General features: G+C 42.3%; 1 protein-coding gene across 1 annotated transcript in view; it reads right to left on the bottom strand.

The window, feature by feature from the left end:
* MNS1 (meiosis specific nuclear structural 1) overlaps positions 1-22,464 on the bottom strand; it is a 28,947-nt gene that overhangs the window by 1,317 nt on the left and 5,166 nt on the right. The window contains exons 2-10 of the mRNA XM_042875732.1: positions 7,911-7,998; positions 4,765-4,887; positions 4,558-4,685; positions 4,342-4,444; positions 3,402-3,631; positions 2,482-2,698; positions 2,296-2,403; positions 1,804-2,061; positions 821-946 (exon numbers count right to left, since the gene is read on the bottom strand). Of these exons, the coding sequence (XP_042731666.1) occupies positions 821-946; positions 1,804-2,061; positions 2,296-2,403; positions 2,482-2,698; positions 3,402-3,631; positions 4,342-4,444; positions 4,558-4,685; positions 4,765-4,887; positions 7,911-7,998 (1,381 nt within the window). The remainder of the gene's footprint in view (positions 1-820; positions 947-1,803; positions 2,062-2,295; positions 2,404-2,481; positions 2,699-3,401; positions 3,632-4,341; positions 4,445-4,557; positions 4,686-4,764; positions 4,888-7,910; positions 7,999-22,464) is intronic.

Below are 22,464 nucleotides of genomic sequence, written 5' to 3'. Positions count from 1 at the left end.
AGTAGTGCCCTTTTGTGTTGCACTTCCATTGCATCCTCACTGGAAATTAACTCTCTGAATCTCTACTTCCAAGTCTTACCAATTCATGTACAAAGTGAGTTATAGTAATTATTTGATTAAAAATAAAATTTGCTATGTTTACAATGTGTTTCAGTACTGCAGGAAACAATTTCTTTAGACATCTGAGTAACTCCCTCCCTCCTCTAATTGCATCTTTATATCCTAAAAGCAGCTCTCTGTTCATTTGTGTACCATCAGGTGATCTTCATGATGATGAAATGTACTATAAACTGTACTTTATTCATGTAACGAGAGTTGCTTCCATCTCTATAACCTTTAAAAAGACAAGGATGAACAGAATGAGCATTGACATTCTTGTGAGTTTGTTGCACTGTAACAGGGAAGAGGCCTTGTTTCCATGCCAACAGAAGACAAACAAGGCAGCCAACAACACAGATAACTGCTCCGAAAACCCAAATGGAAGAAGTTGGTCAAAACTGTCTTACAGTAGAGCCCTTTCTAGCTGGAAAAGCCCTGCTTTAAAAATTACATTCCATATCCCAAAAGCTTTGGATCTGCAAAGAGCTGTGGAAGCAATCAGCAAGCTCTGCACATGGCCTCAATAGGGCCACAGTGCAGCCCAAGGCTTCTCAGTGTTCTTTCATCTGCTTTCCAATCCAAGGTGAGCAGACAAGAGCTGATGCAGTAAAGATACTCACTCCATGTAATTCATATGGCTAACAACTTTACCTTATACTAGCCAAGAAAAAAAAACATTTATAGAATAAACATGTAAAGCATTTAACAGACAATCACTTACTCTAGGAAGATAACCCAGTAATTTAGATGCATGTTCTTTCAGGAGTTTCTGTCTCTCTTCTTCAACAACTGCACGAATGTTTGCTTGTCTTTTCTCCTCTAACTGCCATTCTTCAAGTTCACGCTCCTACAATAAACAAGTTTTGTTGAGTTTCAGCTCCATGAACATTTATTTCCACCAACAGAAACTAAGGATTAAAGAGGTGCATTTTTTTTTTTTTTTGTGGAGTAAATTTTGAACTTTCATTTAATTTTGACTCCTGGTCACAAGAAAATAGATATGAAAAGGATGAAAAACTTGTATCAAAGAACCAAAGTACATGTTAAGTAGAAGTATCTCTGACGAAAGAGAAGACGAATAGCAAGACATGGGGCTGTAGTTACGCTATTTAAAAGCCCTTTTTATAAGACTGGTAAGCAAAGCTTGGGTTCCTTGCCAGCCCCTAGACAACACAGTCTGTTCCTGCTTCACTGCTCTGCTCCAGGAAAAGGAAAAACAGACACGTGTTCTTGTGCCGATGAGCAGAGCAGGAACTACAGCTCACGTTATACGTGTACAGACTGAAAACTACAGAGTAGATGTTTTTAGTTCATGTAAAGGTTTTTCTTCCTCAGATGCTAAAAGGGGACACAGTCTGAAACCGGGGCTGGGTTCCCCCTTTTTATGCATCCTCAGTTGTGCTGGCTGATCAGGGAGGCTGAGCTGGACAACATTTGTGTCGCTGATCTCACGGCTCTTGAAGAGCTATTTGCAGAGCATGTCGGGTATACAATGATCTGCAGGCTCTAACCTTTTAAGCTCTAAGAATTTAGCTCTAGAAAGATGTCTTTCTTCCAGCACAACAAGGGTGTGCTTCCCACCCCTTCCCCCCAGCCATTTCTCTGCAGTTCTCCTGTCCTTTCCCTACAGCCTTGATATAGGATAGAGTTTTCTCATGTTAAAATGGTTTGGTTCAGACCAAGGGTGAAACTGAAAACTCTTACTTTATCTGCAATGAATTGTTTGTGACGGTCTTCAATAAGTTTTTCCACAGCCTTTCTGTGTTCAAGCTGTTTCATTCTTCGTTTCTGAGCATTCATCTGTTCAATACGATCATCCTCTGCAAACTTGGCCTGCATCTGCTGTCTGAAGGCTTCTTCCTCCTCTTGCACGGCTCGCTGCGCTACCTTCTTCAAAGCTAACTGCTCTTCGTACATTTGCCTTAAATCCAGGCGCTGCCTTATTCTCGTCTCAATTTCTGCCTATGAAGAAAATTCAGTCAGATGCCGTATACTGAAAATTGTTTGAAAAAATTCATCTTCAGCCAATCTGATTTCTCAGAGAAGAAAATGACAGTGGCTGTCACTGTCTACGTAATAAAAAACCTGGTACCGACAAGTGCCAAAATACCCATATTCATGTCTGCAGGAGTCCACGGAAAGTGAGCTCCCCCACAGCCAGCACAGGTACTGCTTCAGCTGCCTCCCAGCACTCACCATCTCCTTCTTTCTATCAGTCTCAAGTTGTTCTTCCAGATACAGCTCCTGGCGTATTCGTTCCACTTCGTCACGCTTCTGTTGCTCTCTTTCTAGATTCTGGGCAATCTATTACAAGAAGGAAGGATTTCTAAGTAAAAGAGAAAAATACACAATATGTTTTTCTACAACTTTAATTTTTAATACCATGGCCTGAAGTTGTTGTTTTTTCTCCTCCATGTCTCTAACTTTGGCCGTCCAATCTTCTTCTCTTTGCCGCTGACTGTTGGCAAACTCCACAATTTTCCTGTTTTCTTCTTCCATCTCTTCCCGTTTCCTCTGCTTCCACACAGCCTGTTCTTTTTTAAATGCTTCAATATATGTCTGAGTTGCTCTCATCTTCTCTAACTTAAGTTGTTTTTCCCTGTGTAAAGTAAAAACAAGAGAGTATTGTTATTTACCACACTGGGGTGTGACGCTGAGCAGACCACATGCTCACCATTAATAATATATTCTGGACTAAGATTTAAACGACCGTCCTTACCCATTCAGCTGGAAACTTGATGCCTAAATTGCAAATACTTATTAATGAACTACCTCTGAAAAGGAATCTTGTGCCTGATGCCTTTACTCGGGAGGACAGGCTGTACACACTGGTATTCACTGCTGCTGTTTTATACACGCTCCATTCAAACAGAACACAGAGAAGGAAGCCCAGCAGCCCAAGTGCCTCACAAGCTCTGAACCTGTTCTAAATTCAGAAACCTCCTTCCCTATGTGTGTCCATAGGACCAGCACACAACATGTACCATGGGGAAGCAGGGATGGGAGGCGAGGTGGAAATCTGTGACGGGCAGTCATTTGTGGTGCAGTGAGAGCACCTTGAACATAAGCTGATTTCCTGTCTGGGTACAAGGACACAAGACAGACTGAAATAAGTGGAATATTCTGGCTCATAAAACAGCAAAATCCATGCAAGTCAACTTCATTTTTCTAAAACTGGACAATAAATACTTATTCAATAGGAATGATATGCTGAAATGGCCCTTAGCCAAGGAAATAAAGCCTATAATCCTATAAGGAACTATATGCAAATTAAAAAATAATAGAAATTCAAGTTTACAAACTTTTGATCTTCCTCATAGATCTTCCTTATGATTTCATCAATCATGAGTTTCTCTTTCAGAAACTCGTCATAAACTCCCTGCTTCTTCCGCTCCTGTTCCTCAAGCTGCTTCTCCAGCTCTTGCTGATAAGTTATTTTCTCCTCATTTCGCCTCAGTTCTGCCAAACTTTCTTCTTTTGCTGCCCTTTCATACTCTTCCTTCATCTTTTGGGCTATTTCAGCCTCACGTTTCTACAGGAGAAAATAAAAGAAAAAGCTATAAAAGATTCCTTTTTACTCCCATTATTACTTCCACTTAAAAAATTAACACAGCACAGGGAAGGAACACTGCACGATGAAACCAGACTCTCTCCCCTCTCCACACGCTCACTGCCTCACCATGTAGAATGCCTCAGCTCAGGAGGAAGAACCTTGGAGAGAATCCCCGTTATATAAGCAACTTGAAGGCAGCTGTAAGTACTGCTAGGACCAAGCAGAGCATTCAGCAGGAGTGAAATGAGCTCATGTTGGTGAGAAAACTAGAACGTAGCAGGACTTTGCAGAACATCCTCAGCAGAAGAGATGTCTTTACAGCAATTTGCTTAAGGTGTATTTTGTGCCAAACTTCAATGCACTCAGAATCTTCTGCCCGATCACTGACATCACACGCACACAGAAGCCCACAGGTCTTTATAGAGTTACTCAGACGTGTTTAACAGCAGTGACATTTCCAACCGCTGTCCCCGAAGATTTGCTGCAATGACTGCTTACTGTACAACACAGCGCCTCCATTTAACCTCCACCAACATTAAGGAGCAGTGAAATCACCGCCGTGTCCCATCACACAGCTTTGCACACGGCTGCCTTCACCACAACGCCAGGTGAGCCTTGTGCCACAGCACGCCGCTGGCTGCTGCACACAGAGGATTTGGAAGCAGCGCAGGCAGGACGCGTGGGATTACCATTTTCTCAAACTCTATGGCTTCTTTCTCAGCGATCTGCGCCGCTCGCTCTTTGTTCAGATATGCAGATTTTAGTTTCTTCTCGAGTTCTCGAAGTTCAAGACTGAGAAAGGGGAAAAAAAAAGATAAAGCGTATCACATTGTAAGCAGCCCGGTGCCTAAAGGCAAACGGCATTCGCAGGGCGGGAAGCAGCAGCAGGCAGCGGGCGGCTCTACCTGTTCTCCCGCACTTGCTGCCTCATCTTCTCATCGCTCAGCTTCTCGTGCTTCAGCCGCGCCAGCTCCGCCGCCAGCCGCTCCTCCTGCAGCCGCCGCCGCTCCCTCTGCCGCCTCCGCTCCTCTCCCTGCGCGGAACGAGGACGGCCGCCCCGGTTCGCCCCACGGCTCCGCACGGCCCCGCACGGCCCCGCCCGCGGTTCTCACCGTTCGCACGGCCTCCTCCAGCCGCCGCTCCCGCTCCACCGCCGCCCGCAGCCTGGCGGCCCTCAGCAGCCCGCCCCGCTCCTCCGCCGCCGGCGGCAGCCCCGCGCCATGCCACGCGGACGCCTGCGGGAGACAAGAGAGCGGCGGTGCGCCGGGCCGTCCCGCCGGGCCCCGACTCCGCCATCCCGCCCGCTCACCATGCCTCCTGCAGAGCGCGCGCCGCGTCGCCACGGCGACGGCGGAATGCGGCGGCGGAAGCGAGCGGCGACTTCCGGTCAGCGAGGGCGACGGCGCCCTGTGAGCGCGGTGCGGGGCCGCCTGACGGCAGTTGTGCTGCGGGCCGGGCCGCGCGAAGCTTTGCCACGCGTTTGAGGCGTGCCGCGAAGCGCTTCTAGCGCATAGCGGAAATACGGGCAGAGACAGTTCTGGTACCCGCGCACCTCGGGACGGTTCGTGACTCTCCGTGCTCCCCCGCAGGCCGCAGACACGTGGCGCGCGCAGATGGCAAACAAAGGAGCGACCTGCTGGCCTTGCAGCCACCGCGTGCTGGGGAGGAGAAGCGCTGCAGAAACCCCACGGAAACCACCGTGTGCCCCTGGCCCCACTCCTACCCTTCAACAAAGTAATGGAACCGCTGTTCTCATCTCGTCCTCGAGCGCCTCCCCCAGGCCCTAATGCTCCCGCCGTCATTTTGCCCTGTATCTCCCAGACCTGTCTATGGCCCCCGGATCGGTGTCCCGCTGTGCCCCCAGCAGTTCAGCCCCCAGGGCACAGCGCCCTCCTGCTCGCTAACTCACACTCCCCTGGGCCATCCGCACACCTGCTGGCAGCGCAGGCGCCCGGTGTCACTGGTGCGTCCCTTGTCCCCTCCAAGGTCACCTCTGTGGATGAGCCGCCCCCACTCACAGAAGCCACCTGCTTTGCTCTCCTAGCAGGGCCTTCCCACAAAGCGATCTGGCACTGTGTGCGAAGCAGGCCTACTTTTCCCTGTCCTGATGGCACTGACATGTTTCTTGCTTAAAGATGCACAGATTTAAGCTGTAGAACAGAGCAGTCCTGGGACAGAGCTGCTCAACACATCTGAAAGAACAGAGTAAGAACCGACTTGTTTTGCAACCAGCTACACTAGGCCCTTTACAGCCAAACTTGTTCTAATGATAACAGACACAGACGTGTCTGCTTTGCTGCAGTTTGGAAAGCAAAAAGTCCCAGCTGCGTAACTACCATAAACTGCTGTTCCATACAGCACCTCTCCTTGCAGCAGTCTGGCTACATACCTTCCCTCTTACAGCATCAAACACCCCCAGGGCCTGGAAGGCTTTGTGCAGCCAGGAGCATGCACAGTCCTTCCTCAGGATAACACAGCATTAACAAATGCTGCAGTTTTCAGTCCCAGTAGCACCACCAGTGATCAGCTCATCACTGCTGAAATCTACACTGCTGAGGAATGAGAATTTGGCCAATGACAAACATGATCAAATAGAGCGTTACAGGGATAGAGGTGGTTCCCTTTGCTTCAGCTGCTTAAATTGAAGGTGATGCAGGAGCTCCCAGCAGGTAAGGTCACTGAATGAGAAAGTCGATGCCACTTCGCAGGTTTACTTTTCCAGAGCATTTTAGCAGATCCTGCCATGTGACAGTGAAAAATGCATTCCAGCTGAGAAAAGATATGTGGGTCGTGCTGACTTTGCAACAGTACATCCACTGTGGGGGATAACAGTGTCACTGTGAGGTAATTTACCTCCTTCAGATGAAAAGATAAATGTGAATTAACAGGAAAGGGTCTGAAACATCTGAGCAGTGGTATTGATCTGCTAAAGACCCAGGTAAGTCACAGAGAAGTGCTTGCCTGCTTTCCCTGATGCGGGTGATGGATGGAACAGCAGATTTAGCAGCCAATGGGCTGTCACTGTCAAGAAAATCTGAGCACTAAAAATAATAATGATTTTTTTTTTTTTCAATTATTCTGCAAGAGAGGGGAAAACCTGTGCCAGCGCAGCAGCAGGCAGAAGTTACCTTTTACTTATGAGATTATGGACTGTAAACAAAAGTACTACAAGGAACGAAGACAGTCAGTGCTTTAGATGCGCTCAGCAAAAGTACAGCTGTTCCTGATGATGCTTTAATATTTAGTTACAGCATTGAGTTTGCAAAGCACAAAGAGAATAAATGGAGCATCTCAGGCCAGAAAGGATCGTCTTAGGAAAACATGACAGAAACTCATCTTCAGGGGCAGCATTTCTCTGGCTCATCTGTAGGTTTCCATCTCTGTTCAGCTGTTCTGATAGAGTTAAAGCTGTCAGCATCCAAAGACCAACATAGAATCATAGAATGGCCTGGGTTGAGAAGGACCACAGTGGCCATCCAGTTTCAATCCCCTGTTATGTGCAGCCCAGGCTGCCCAGAGCCACATCCAGCCTGGCCTTGAATGCCTGCAGGGATGGGGCATCCACAGCCTCCTTGGGCAACCTGTTCCTGTGCCTCACCACCCTCTGGGTGAAAAACTTCCTCCTAATATCCAACCTAAAGCTCCCATGTCTCACTTTAAAACCATTCCCCCTTGTCCTATCACTATCCACCCTCGTTAGCAGATGTACCCCCTCCTGTTTATACTCTCCTTTTAAATATTGGAAGGCCACAATGAGGTTCTCACCTCCACACCTATTTTCCTATCAGTAATGGACCATAATGGAACAAATCAGAATTTTTATCTATAGTAACCTGTATCTACATGTAACATGTATTTCTAGGTAAACTCAGAGTTCTTTATTTCTTATTAACATCAATTCTTGACTTATAAAGCTCTCAAAGCACCTAAGGTGTATGCTGATTCCGCCAAGGAAACAGTTTTTAAAATAACAGGGTTACATACATTCCAAAGACCACAACGGGTGAATTCTGCTCCACACTGACACTACACTCTGACATTTCTTATACAGAGGATCTCACTGGCTGTATGCACAATGATTATTGTTACAAGAGCAGGATAACACCAACACAACTCCTCAGCTATTCTGCTGGGAGTGTATTTAGGAACTGTAGAGTAGCACAACTTCATTTGATTCTGTTCTGTGCATGCAGATGGGTGAGACAATCCCTTCTAGCTTATGTATTGACAAAATCATGTTTTCACCCCACAGTCTTACCTCTATACAATACTTGCAATTCTTCATTTCCATATTGGCATTAAATGTAGGTACTTCTTGAACCTTGCAGACCAAACCCTTTTGGACACTGAAACAAAAGCAGAAAATCAGGACATTTTTCTTCACTCGGTTTCAGGTCTTTGATACAGCACTCAGGATTTGTTCAGGCTCAATGTGGGCACTCCCTTGGGCTCACTGCCCATTTCTTTCATGTCTTCCCTGTGTGTTTCTGTCCTGTTATTACTACTCCAACCAATACCAAGTTTGTGGCTTTCTGCATCTCTTATCCTGCTTAGTCATGTTGTAAGCACCCTGTATTCCGTAGTTCCTTCGTATTTTAATCTGTATTGCAGTTCAATTCCTTCTTACAGATATCCTGAAAAAAGACAATGACGACATCCCCCCCACCAGCCAGGTTTTGTACACCATCCAACAGGAATGTGTTCCATTCAGTGAGCTGGGAAATGAGCTCTTACAGCACACAGCACACTCCGAGCTCCCTGCCAGCTGGCTGATGGGCTGCTGGATCTGCACGGGTTATGGAGCAGGGCATTTTCCTCTGCATTTGGCACAACTTTGCTAGCATACGATGATTAAAAAATAATTAGAGCACCATGTCCACCATGCTCTTTTTAATCCAACCAGCAAACACAGGGGAATATACAAACTACGATCACCAGGCTTTCTGCTTCACCTGTAATCACTCTCTTTTTTTAAGCAAATGTCTGATGCAGAACACATATACAGAATTTCGTATGACTACTTCTGTAATGGCACTTCTGCTCTGCGCAGCAAGGGCTTTATGCACTCACAAACTCTTGTCCGCCCAGTTAAACTGAAAATGAGTTGAGATCCTAAGTTCAGCTCTGCAATTCTGTGATTCAAGCAAAAGAAGTGAGCTCCTTCTGATGCAAATTAACGCTGACATCCAGCCAAGGATCTACATGTTGATGGGTGTGGAAGCTGGGCACATAAAACCTCATCCAGAAGCCTTTATGTAGTTCATTCAGATTTTTCAATGTGAGCTCTGATTTATTTATTCTTCTTCCTTATAGTAGCCCCCATAGTAAATGGTGCAACCAGTAAAAAGGTGGGATGGCACCAACACCCTGCACTGCCCACTTCATTGGAAGCACCAAACCCAGGTGTCTGCGTGTATCTTAACTGGAGCGCAAAGACAACAGCAAGAGAAGTGCTTAGAAGAAAGCGGCACCTCTCTCCTTCCTGCTCAATGCCATCAAACACAGTGACTCCAAAGAGTTCATTTTAACATTTGTGGGTAATTCAATAGGTGAGGGACTCGAAAGAGGAATTCAGCAGAGAGGGAAAAAACTAAGAAAGATGTCATGTTCCAACTTCAGCGTCTAACAGAGAATTTAACAAACTAATCCGTAACTACAAACCTAAGCCACAACATGGCTGAACTAATGGGGAGGACAACTGAAGGGCAATAAACAGAAATGTCAATCCTAGAAAGGGCTGAGAGCAACGTGAAACTGATTCTGATCTCTCACACTGGCGCCTGGCCCTGCAGTCAGCCCTACCAGTGCCACAAGCCCTGGGCTGCTGGAAGCTCTGCTTTCCCAGCCCTGTGCAGGGACATCTGTGGGTCCTGGGGCAGCTCAGTGCATTCCCTCATGTTTTATTCAGAGCCCTTCAGAGAAAAGAAGAGCACACAGTGGTTAATGACACATTTCACTGCTGGTAAAACAGCAAGTTGGTGGTAAAAGAAATACAGTTCACCAGTTGACTGGGCAGTGGCAGCTCAGCATGAGGCTCCCCACCTCGCACCCTCCTCCTCCACTGCATGTGTCACCAGAAGTGGGGCTCCCCAGCACCAAAAGTTTGCTCACTTTCCCACCCCACAGCTGAGCTCTCATCCTTCCCTTACTTCCCTACATCAATGCATCTCACCTGATACATCGAGTAAGGCGAGCTGCTCACCTGAAATCAGAAGATGATGCGCACACACTGCAGGAACTCCACACAGAGTTGGTCGTGTGCTGATGCTCTGTGCAGTACACAGGCTTGGTACTTTTTGAAATGAACAGTTCATCTGGAATTACATTTCTACAATTTAGAAATCAAACTTAACCTAATTTGCTGCAGCTGGACACCACCTGCAGAGTGCTGTTTAAGTACTCTGAACATTACATACTTATCTTTTAAATATTGATAATGCCATTCGTCATTTATGTGACATGCAGTCCCACAGGGAATAATTATGCTAATTAAACCTTAATGATTCTTGCAAATAAATGATCAAACAAAATTGCTACTGTTGATTTATATTAATGGATGCCTTTAGGAGGACATTTGTCAGGATGTGCTGCTTCTTGAATCCCAATTCATCTTATTTAGCAGAATAATGTACATAGTTTGTAAAACAGATTAAGCACTTAAAATATAATGTGTTTATAGAGTTTCTGCAGTTCATAACATTCAAGTGTTGTTATCTTGCCTTATGGCAATCTGCATTAAATGCTTTAATGGTATATAACTTTTTCTACACTGTTTCTTTTCCTTCTTCTTTAGGGATATGTGGCTAAAACAGACATATAGTTTTTACTTTTCTGTTATTACTGGGCACACTAGAAATTCCCACCTCACATCCATCTATTCTTTTGAAATTTTAACCAAGTTCATTTGGAAAACATTTTGCATAGGCTTGCCTTCTAGATAATACATACATTTGAAAGCAGTATCAACGTGCTTCTTTTATTGCTGACTATAGGGCAGGAGATGTTTTAATTGTGTTGGAGGAAAGGAAACAGCAAGGAACATGAATATTCTGAATTTAAACTCCAGCAGCAGAACGAAGACACAGGATGCTTTTGTCTTTGAGGCAAATGATACCATTAAGTAATGAGTGATTTGCTAGAACTTCCACCTATCCAGATTTTCAGGGCTTTTTTTTTTTCCTTTTTATCTCCTTCTGCTTGTGTAGTTCAGCGTCTCAAACAAGGGCTAAATGGCCATACCAACATTTTGTTTCCCTCATAATGTTCCCAGCTCCCACAATGCTTAACACTGCATTCACAACAGGCTGTATTTCAAACAGTTGGCACAAATGGATTTCAATACTATCTGCACACTACAGTCATGAAATCCAACTGTACCTGAAAGCAATAGACTCCAAACACTGGAGGGCCTGAACACCTACAGCAATTTTCTTACATTCTGTGGATTAATAATCCCCCAATTTGTCAATTTCACTTTAAACAGTAGCACTGAGTTCTTTCTTCTGCTAATCAGAGCACTAATTCTGCACATGGCGTTTGCTCACCCTGTTTCTTCTAACAATGAGAGACTCACAGTCTCGCTCCCCCCTCACCTATGGGCTCTTGAACAGCTCCACAAGCAGCTAGCAGGGAAGCTTCAAACATGTAATTACCTTTGTATGTGACAACAGCACGGAGACTTGGAGCAATTAGTAGAATTGGACACAGACTGAGGATTAGGTGTGCCTAAATTCTGGTTTTGTCTGTACTGTGTAGCATCCAGAAAGCTATTTTATCTTACTGCCCTGCTGTACCCTGCAACAATGTTTGTCATTGTCACACAGCAGGAACATCCCAAAAATGAGAATGTCTATACCTGTACTGCACTGAATGGCTTCATCACCACCTCTCAAAGGACATCACTGTTCTATCAGAACACACCACCACAGTGCATAATTGCCACTGCTCTTACCAGCCTCCCTGCTCATCAACATGTGGGTAAAAACCTTCATCTTAAAGTCAAAAAGTTTTTTTTGTCACTGGCTTAAAGAGGTGCATGATCTCATTCCCAGGTTTATGCATGTCAATTTTTCCCTTAAAAAAACAACTCTGCTCTTCCTTTTTAATTTATTAAAAGCTTCCTACGCTTGTATCTATTCAGACATGGGCAATTGTAGGTTAAGAAGATCATTTTAGTATTTTCAGAGAGATCATCCCTTCTTCTCAGTTTTGTACTTAGCATTTCCTTACCATCCCACAGGCACTTGCTCTCCAAGCACTCCTTCTGGCATTCCCAGTTCCTGACCTCAGCTTTTCCCCTAGCTGCAAAACATCTTACAGGCCTTGCCTATCTGAATTTACAGGTAAGGATTATTCCTCTTCTTCCACTCTGTGGGATGACTTCTCTGCCAGTGGGTTTGGGATGACAACTCTTATTGGGCTCTCCGGGATCCCAGAGTACTGCTGGGACTTGGCTTCTGCAGACAGAAAAAGCAGAAGGTATCATACCACAGCACCTGGGAAAGCACATGCACACCTCCTCTTGAAGAATTTTAGGCAACCCAATTTAATTGAGACTTTCTCTTTGCCCCCTCTGCTGTAGAGACTCTGCTTGGTTTTGGCCAAGATTGTTTTTCAAATGGTCACTTGCAGCCTCAGAATGCATTAGGTGTCTAGCAGACAGAACTGCCTGAATCAGTCTGTCTCCTTTTGCCAGCATTTCTACTACAGATCTGCTCTCTACCTTGGAGTCATGTTAAAACCTTCCAAGAGCTGCACAGGGAGAGCTGCTGCTATTAAACTCCCTCATCCCCACCTTCCAGGTTGCAGTCAGTCAAAGTGCTGCTCCCTAACTGACACCACTCCATTTCCAGATGTTGTTATTTATCTGACAAAGTCATCATCTAAATCATTTGGACTCACACATCTGCTTTCACACACTGAGGAAGTTTGAAGGCACCCGATCCTTAACAGTTAGTTCATACAGCTTAGTTAAAACTTATATGCAACTTATTTGCATTTAGATATTAAAATATTCCTCACGCTTTGTTTGTATGCACATAAATTGAGATTTCAAACATGTCACTGTAAATTTGCTGGGAATTCATGTGTGTTCTTTAGTGCATATACAGTGAATGGATTCTATTTTAATACTCGTCCATTTTTATGCTGTCCCCTAAATAATTCATCTTTACTGATTGCTACTTATATGTACCACAGCATTTTGACATCAGACTCCTCACCAGCAGCTGCATCAAACAAAATTCCTATTACCCAGGCTGCAAGATTCACTCTCTAAGTATTTTCTCCTTTTTTAAGAACCAACCTGAACAGCACAATTTCTTCTGACCTACTCATTAGACAAAGTGTTTGTTTCCAGAAGGACTGTACATTTATTTTTTCTACCCAATTCAGAAAAGGAGAAAGAAAAAAAGAAGGATTTCTTGCATGACATTAAATAATTCCAAATAAGCATCAGTCCTTGATGTAGGAAAATGCACCTTCTGTGCCCTCAACTACAGCAGAGAATTCATTTCTCCTAAAGCAGTACTCAAAAAATGAGTATGTTTTGTGTATCAAAATGGCACAGATCTCTGTCTATTTTCTGGCCAGTCCCAGTCAATGTTAAGTAACTGTTAAGGCAGTACATAGAGTTTACAGCACTGTATTTGACCTCATATTTGAACAGTAGTTTAAACTGCGCCGAGTAAGAACAGAAAAAAAATCCCAGGCATCTGTTGACATTTTTCTAAATAATATTGCTAAAAACATAATTCAGTAATAAAACAGGCAGAGTTTGCAAGCAAAGGACATAACACCAATAATGCTAATCAAGCTCATGTTATATTGCACGTGTAATGAACTCATGAGATAGAGTGGAAACATGGAAAAAAGAAAAATACTAAAACACAGCAAATGCTAAACCACAGATTGCTGTAACCTCTACCTCAGTCACAAAGATACGTTCTGAGTTCTGTTTGTGCTGTGTTGATTTAATGCAAACAAACTTTAGAATCCTTTCTAGCTGGTAGTCTCCCAAGTGTAAGTAGTGTAATTAAACAGCTTAGCAATAAAGCCATGGAATAACATGACATTCATGACACTTCAGTAAAAATGCATCCAGGCTTTCCTGTAGGCCTCTTTTCGGAAATATTTTTGTTGCTGATACTCTGGAAACAGGGAGATTCTTTTAAATACATCGAGTACATTTCAAACTTAAAGAATTAAGTCATTAACACATTTATAGCAGAGCCCAGTCTCACACTGCTCAGGGAGTGAAAGACACACCAAACAAGCACTAACTAACAGACAGAAAGATGAGCTTTTCTGCCTATTCACATCAGGCTGTGTTCAGCCTGACCATCTCAGCCCAGGCAGGGCTACTTTCCCTGAATCTGAAATAATGCACTCAGAGCAGAATGACGTTTCGACACCCTGCTCCTGACTGCAATTGTGCACGGTGACCTGCTGCCAGCCTTCACAACGCTCTGCTAACACAAGACACCGCGCCTCCACAGCCACTTGTCATGCACTGATTCCAAAGCAGAAGGCTGCACTAATTATAGCTGTCTGAATTCAGTACTGCTTCGGTCTGCCAGAAGATAACCAACGGGATTTTCTTCCTACATGGATTATTTTTAAGGGATGACTTCTGAAGCACACAGTTACAGGACGGGAAGATACACTGTGGGCCCTGGCTTATTTTGAGAGCTTGCTACACTCTGTTCCTCCTTTAAAAAAATATCCAAGTGTTCTGTTTTCCTGGCCAACTTCTCTCTGACTCACAGTTTCCATAACTGCAGTTTCACATTCATGAATCCACCAAGGCTACTGAATATTTATCAGATTTTGGACATTTCTTTCCTTTTTTTCTTTTCTTTTTTTTTTTCCTTTTTTTTTTTTTAACTGAAAGATTTGCATTTAAATAAACAACAATACAAGAGAGTTTAAAAGAGTCTCCCAGAACTCTTTCCCTCGTGTTACCTCTTTCAGCTTTTGTACTACCACTGCCATTATTGTCTACCAAATATTCCCAGGCAGACAGAACATGTATTAATGCTGCAAAAAAAACAAGATCCAGTTTAGAAACAATAATATCATGTCATTATGAAAGTTTTCAACATGCTATTTTGAAACTTGGTCTTTTTTTCCATTACCAATTTTTTTTTTTTTTTTTAATTACCAAACATCTGCAAAATGGTGAATAATCACAAAAGCAGAGGAATGGAAACTTCTGCTGAGAGAAAAGGCTGCTCGGGACACAAACAGACGTGGGGAAAAGCTCTGAAAGCCCTTGCTCTCCATTCCCACTCAGTAATACAGCAAAAAGGATGTGACAGTAAAACTATCGACACTAAGAACTGAGGTCTGGCTAAACTTGCCCTAACCAAAGGGAATTCCTTTAGACCAAAAGCATCAGCTCAGTAAGCACTGGATGAAAAGACAGAGCCAGTGCTGTAAAATACCTGAGGTCACCCCGATTTCCAGTGAAGCAAAAACTCCATGAAAAAGCCAACAAGAACAATTTCAGTAACTTCTGGGCCAACACAGCGTCCGTTCTGGTGGTGAAAGCTTCGTGCTGCAAGTTTTCCCTTTAAAAATTTACCAGAACCAATCTGTATCTTTCTGAACTCAGTGTCGTATTCTAAACCTGCTTTAACGATTGTGCCTGCTGCATTCCACTGAGACCTTCAGAGGGAAGAGACTAATCTATTTAGCTTCACAGAGGGCTTCTCTCTGACATGTGCTCTCCTCATAGACCATTTATCAGGATGAAGGGTGCTCCCCAGAGGCTGCGAGCAGCAGGACAGGCCCAGCCTGAGTGACAGTTTGTCCTGCAGAGATTGACTTTAATGAAGCACAGAATAAACAGGAAGATTAAGAGAGTGCAAAAATCAGAGACAAGTTTTGAGTTCACCTGAGCAGCTTAAAGTGCAGCACAGACCTTTCACTGAGTTATAACACATATTTTGTAGATTATTTATTTTGGTAGGATTTTGTAAATGTTCATCACGGAGTTTCTTTTGTGACAACGTGGAGATATTACACGTGAGCCGTTCTTAGCAAAGCTCAAATCTCTACGGCAGCATTTCCAGCTGAGTCTGTCTGAGCTCATACTACTGCCAATGAAGAGAAGCAGATACGCTTGCCAGATACGTCTGCCTGAAGGTGACGTACTGACTTTTACCAGAATACAATCAACTCAGACACAGACTTTCACTCAAACTTCAACAATTTAAGTCTGACTTGATCTTCATCACATATGAAGAAAGTTGGTAAGGAATGAAAGTTGGTAATATGGAATAAGTTGGTTGGACTGAGGCTGAGAATGAAGTGATGAATGGAAAGAAGTTCATCACCCACTGACAATGAGCATATTAATTATTACATATTCTACATATGTAGAAAGGAACCTTCCTATCACCTCAGATCACAGCTAGAGAAGTTTGATACACTGTATGCACGTACTACAGCGATTAAGGCTCACACTGAACCTTCTTGTCTCTGGATGACATTCTGAATTTAAATGCAAAGAAACTACTCATATCTCCTTCTGTAATTGCTATTATTGAGGAGAACACAGAATACTCCCAGAGAAGTAGATGGACGCTTTAGCTCCAGTTTCTAAAGCTGCAGAATTAAGTCAGTATTAACTGTGCTCAAATAGTTTTGCTCGTGAAACTCTTCACCAAAACAAAACAGAAGTTTCCAAACTACAACACGTAAACTTACTGCCAAATTTAAGAAAAGACTGTTGTTTTTGACAAAGTGGCTACAAAAACACAACTTAGAGACGCTATTATGTAGTTTACCTTGTCCCATTCATCACCTTGTAAAACCTCTGCTTTGTCTTTACTGGTTTTCACATGTGACAACCAACCCAAGAGACAATGACTGCTACAGAGTATGTATATACATACATAAATATATGTATTTCAAAAACAGCATACATAAGGCCTTTCTGTGAGTACAAGAATTGAAGTTACATGCAAAACACACAACAAGCAATGTAGTGCAATCTGAGATGTTCCAGGATCCAGACCGACCCGTGTTGCCATTATACATTCTCAACAGATGATGGCACCAAAATTCAATCTGTAAGTAAAAACTAGCAACTAGCAGACAGATTGCTTGGGTAAGTACATTAAAACAAATGCACCACCATTTAGCTAATTGGAATGGTATAAAACAGACACAAATTAAGTACAGGTTTTAATATGTCTTTTAAAATAAACTGCCACCTTTCTCCTGCTCCCTTCTTCTCCATGTCTCAAACTTCTATCCTTAACCATTAAACAGAGATTTTGCCTTACAAAGTGTGCATAGCAAAATGAGACAGAGGAACACTATGGCTACACGTTCTTCTTACCTTCACGCTTTCGACCTTTGCTCATGTTTGCTACATACAGCAGTGAGCACTTCCCTGAAAGCACAGGATAAGATGCACAATCAAGAATTCACAGCTCAACAAGCTATCAGCAGAGCAAACTCTACTTGCAGATCTATAAAGAATTAAGGTTTCTGACTTCTAACAGCTATTATTCCTTCACAGATATTTTCATGAGCTTCTTGCTTTGTTTTTGCCAAATGTCCTGGTTTAAACATCGTCAGTTTTGGCAAGCACTTTAAAAAACATCTGCTACATTAATATTCATGCATTAATTTATCAGAAATTGAGTCTGCCTTTATTGCTTCTCAGGTAAACATCACATACAGATTCAAAATAAATAAATCTGAACATACGATATAAAATTTGGTAACCTGATTAGTAGTGGTATTTCTAAAGTAGATTATATGTTAAGATAGAAAAGAAGGTGTTAAATAATTCAACAGAAAATGCATCAAATGAATAATTGGGTTATTAGCAATTTACTGCTCTTTAATCTTAGCAGAGATTTAATGGAAGCTATGTTGCTTATACTATGAAAAAACAATTTATGTTTGCCATATGTTAGCAGAATCACCAATAAAATAGTAATTTATTATTGGAATGAGCCTCCAAAACATTATGCTGAAACCCCAGAACCACGTCCAGTGGTCAGATCAGCACTTTGTTCATGGCACTGCTCTGATACGGCTCAAGGAAGAGAAAGAGGCCCATGAATTCTGAAAGAAAAAACCCAACGAGTGTATTTGTTAGAAGTGTCATTGGTAGGTTGAATTCTACAGGTCAGAATAATGCTTGTGGCTAAACAATTTTTTAATGGGCAGAACTAATATTTAATGAAGATATTTAAATAAAAAAACCAAAAACGCTGCAAATCCCAAACTACAGAATAGAAAGAGGGAAACATTTTTTGACACCTCAGATATTTGAATATTGCTATTGCCAAAGAAACTGCACTGAAATTTGCAGGCTTAAGCTGCATCTTCTGTTTAGAGATCACTCTGAAGGCAATTTCTATAAGCTGTCTATTTATCCCTTCAGGCTTGTTTATTTACTGATAGGACTGTCATCTTCTGACAGGCAGCAATGAAGGTATTAGGAGCTGCCTTACCCTCCTCCGTGCATTTATATACCTTTTCTCATTAAACAGTATTTTGACACATTAAACAATGCACGGGTAATATTTTACTTACTGGTCTGTGTCACTAAAAGCAGCAATATTTTTTATTATTGGGTACTGTACATGCTCTTCTTTGCTTTTAAGGGTATGTCAGATAATGGCTTTCTGTAAGATGCCGAAGTGTTGGAGTTAAAAAGCCACGTTACGTAGTTCTAATAGCAGGATGTTATTTCTAGTTCTCTAACTAGCTAAAATCAAGACAAAACAAACAAGACTTGGCTTTGTTCAAGGGAAATATTTTACATTTTTGCATTATCATTTTTTCCTCATGAGACCACTACCTCGCCACCTAAGTCTCACATTATCCCAATCCTCATCAGCAACTACAAGGACCACATCTTCACCCAAGTGCAGAGTATCACTTTATCCTTAAAGCTATGCTTGTCTGATGAACTGAAGCCTATCAGCTTCACATGTGGGCTGTAAAAGCAAACCCAATTTCCAGAGCCTTCATGCCAGTAGACTTTTCTTCCAGCTAAGCGGGCAACACAGCTGGTTTGCGAGGAGTGCTTGCAGAGAGCAAGTAACATTCACCCACATTAAGTTATTCTTTTGCTCCCTGCTCAGTGAGTAAGGGAATTAAATGAGATACATAACAAGCCTGATTTCCTACTAAAATTGAATTCGACCAATATTGCAGCATGCATCTTCTGTAGATTAGATTCTTAATGACTACATCTCAGCTGACCTCACACAGTGGAGTCCAACTGTACAGTACCAACATGATTTCACAAATGTGAAGAGTGAGGTGTTGTAAGAAACAGATCTGTGACAGTAGAAAAGTTTACACGGTTTAATACCAGTTTCAGACTGTTCAGAAGCCCTGCCTCAGCTTTACCAAACACTGCACCCAAGCTGTCTGTGAGCTAACTCAAGTGCAAGTACAAGGCTGGCACCCTGAACTGCCTAAACTGGAGATGAATCAAGGCAGGTTTAATAGGAATCTCAACCAGATATCACATTAAAACACTAATTTGTGCTTCTCATTAACATACTGTTTGCAGAATAAAGGTCCTGACAATGAATAAAACCTTAGGGAAATGCAATACTCTCCAAATATGGTCAATCCATCCCATGAAAAAGTTAGCAAAGCCATGATTCTATCTAACATAAATCATAAAAGATGGACTGAAAGGGGAGGAGGAAAGACCCTGTGATAAGCAATAAAATATACCAACAGTGTAAATAGAATGAATTTCCTCAATTCTGAAGCAGTATTCATTTATGAACAGATAGGGAAAAAAGAAACCTCAGGAGGAGCTTCAGAAGGCCACACCTTACTGGCCATGCAAAAGAAGTTTTGTTTTAAAGTTTTAAAGAAAGACATCAGGACTGTTGCATTGTTTTTTTCTTAGCCTGCTGTACATTCCAGACCAAAATTCTATCCTCTACTCTTCTGGGATATGTGTGCACACACGCCTGCATCTGTGCATTTCAGTAATTTATATAAAAGTTAATCCACTTGGAGTGATGAGAAACCTACATTACATTCAAATGAGCAGAGGGAATAACAAAGAAAACAGATGAAAACCATTACAGGTGTCTGCGAGGAAGGGAATATGGATGTGAAGTCTGAGAATTTTAACAGCTGTCATTAAAATACTCCAGTGTGAATTAGGATAGTAAAGCTTTTAACAAATCTTGCAGGTTACTGATGTTTGGCCTATGCATCCACAGAGGGTTGAAATTAATGTAGTGCAGTTTAAACCCAGCATGTGAGTTTAGGATAATTTTGTATTCTGGTAATTGTGATCTTCATGCAGACTGAATCTCTGGCTTTTATTAAGTGAAATCTCTCTTTTGTAGAAGCTCAGTATTTCAGCATTCTAAGTATTTGGACCAATATATGCAGCCAAAGGACAAGTAGTGGTCTCACTCTTATTAAATTTAGCACAAGCATGATTTAAATTGTAAGCTACCTGAAGTAGCTATACAAACTGGCAGCTTGCTCTTTCTTTGTTTTTGGTTATAGCACTAGAATAGTCAGCAAGATTCAGTAAAGCATGCAAAATCAAAGCTCAATTAGCCTTTTTTCATTAGCAACAATAAAAGGAGACTCTCTTAAAGAATTGGATATTTGTCGTATTTACAGAAATTCTGTCCACTACTATAAATCAAAGGGTTTTTGTTTGTTTTAATATTTGGCTCTTCTCCCATACATTGCTCCTGTCAGGAAATTGTATTAAGTAAGGCAAATAATTCTAAGTTCCTAAATGATGATGCTCATTTACAGTTTTGCAAATCATTACAACACTAACTTCAAAACAAAGTGAGCTTCTATTACAAAAGTGCTGCTCTGAAAGAAATGCCTCCTATTTTATCACCTTGGCCTACAATGTCAGACATGGATGTTGGTGATACAGCAGTAGAGGCTGAACCTTCCCACCAATACTCTGCTAAATTTTGTTACTGTGCAACAGATGGCAGCAAAGGGGCACTCTGACAGAATGGTGTCTGCCATGGAAGCACGTAAGAAGCAAAGGGGTGGAACTGAATTCCTCTATGTAGAAAAAAACGCACCCACTGACATTTACTGAACATTTACGGAGTCCAAGCAATGGATGTGAGCACAGAGAGGTGGTGGGTGGTGTTCTTCTGCAGGGATGACAGCAATGTGAAACACAAACCATGTTCAGACAGTCATGAACAGTCATCACACCCCAAAAGGAAGAGCATTAGAATCAGTTCATCTGCATTCTGACCAGGAAATTGTGTACAGAGTTGAATATCAGCTTCAATGTGTTGGAAAGGATGGTTGTAATGCTGGAATATCACAATGTTTGCACCATGCGGGTCCCACAGATGCTCTCCCAGGAACAGAAAGAACACCGTACGAGAATTTGTCAGGACCTGTTGAAGCAATATGAGGCCAAAGACGACAGTTTCCTGGATATGTCATTAACAGTGATGGGATGCAGAGTCACTGCTACGAGCTGGAGTTGTCAAAACAATAACCCACTGAGGGGCAACAAGTGAATTCTCCAAAGTAGTCGTTCAAGATGCAACCCTCAGCAGGTAAAGCGGCATGCACTGGCTTTTAGGATAACAAAGGAGAGAGCCTTCTGGATTTCCTTGAGCTCAGACAAATGATCAACTCTGACCACTACATCATGATGACGACTAAGCTGAAGGCTTATTTACATTATACAAATAATTGCTGTACAAAGGGATATGGCTTAGGGGGGGAAATACTGGTGGTAAGTGGACAGTTGGACTGGATGATCTTGGAGGTGTTTTCCAACTTTGTTGACTCTATGGAATGAAGGGTAATTTGCACACCCAATTTCCAGTTGTGAAAAAAATCTCATTCAAAAGCATCAGCATCAGTATTCAGAAATATCAGTATCATAAAACTGTATTTAAAGTCCAATTTTTTAAAAATACATAATAGTACTTTGGGAATTGATATTTTATACCCAGTTGTCAATCAGTGTGAGCAAGAAAGACATGGTCCAAGAGACTTCTTGTAAATATTGCATGTTTTTGCTAGGAAATCTAGGAAATTATGATTAGAAAGCATTTTAGCTAATTACAGTCCAGCACAGCAGAATTTAACTCAGCCTGCAGACAATCAAAAACTATACCCCCAGGGATTATTAACCCTTTTCTAGTAAACTTAATCTAATTAATGGAAGACTGAGGAAAGCAGAAAATAAACTTACTGCAAGGAAGCTGCTTTACCAAGGGGTTGGACTAGATGATCTCCAGAGGTCCCCTTCCAACCTCTACAACTCCCTGAATCTGTGAAAACAGCTTGATTGAAGATCTAAGGTGAATAGAGCACAGCTCTGTTTTTGTAAATGAGTCAAAGCTGTGTAGCAGCTGGAGCACAGGGAGCATGCTACTCATCTCAAACCTGCCTGAAGGTTATGTGAAAACTGGCTGTGCCTTGCAGCACAAACTGATCAACTGCCGTGGGGAAATCTGCCTGCATACAGACTGCGGGTTATGGTTTGCAGCCTGTACTTTTCAGAACGCTGTTGAAGTAACAAGGTAGTTATAAGCATATTTGAAAGAGAAAAGACATGACTGTAATTAGGGAGCAAGTGTGCGTTAGATGCTTTTAAAATTTAATCTGGATACCAAATTACATCTCAGTTCTCCTTCCTTCACAAACAACAGCAACAAAAAGCTTCCGACCTAAAATAAGCTTCTTTAAAACTGAGTACAGAAGCTGTTACTCAGCCTTTATATTCTACTATCACCCTTAAAATACCACCTAATTAGGTCTTATACTTGTCCTATAACAAAATCCATGCCCCAAAC

The sequence above is a fragment of the Lagopus leucura genome, unplaced genomic scaffold, assembly GCF_019238085.1.
Source record: "Lagopus leucura isolate 7727_CA_CO unplaced genomic scaffold, USGS_WTPT01 Super-Scaffold_100015, whole genome shotgun sequence".
Classification (NCBI taxonomy): Eukaryota; Metazoa; Chordata; class Aves; order Galliformes; family Phasianidae; genus Lagopus; species Lagopus leucura.
This window is presented reverse-complemented; position numbering and strand designations above follow the sequence as displayed.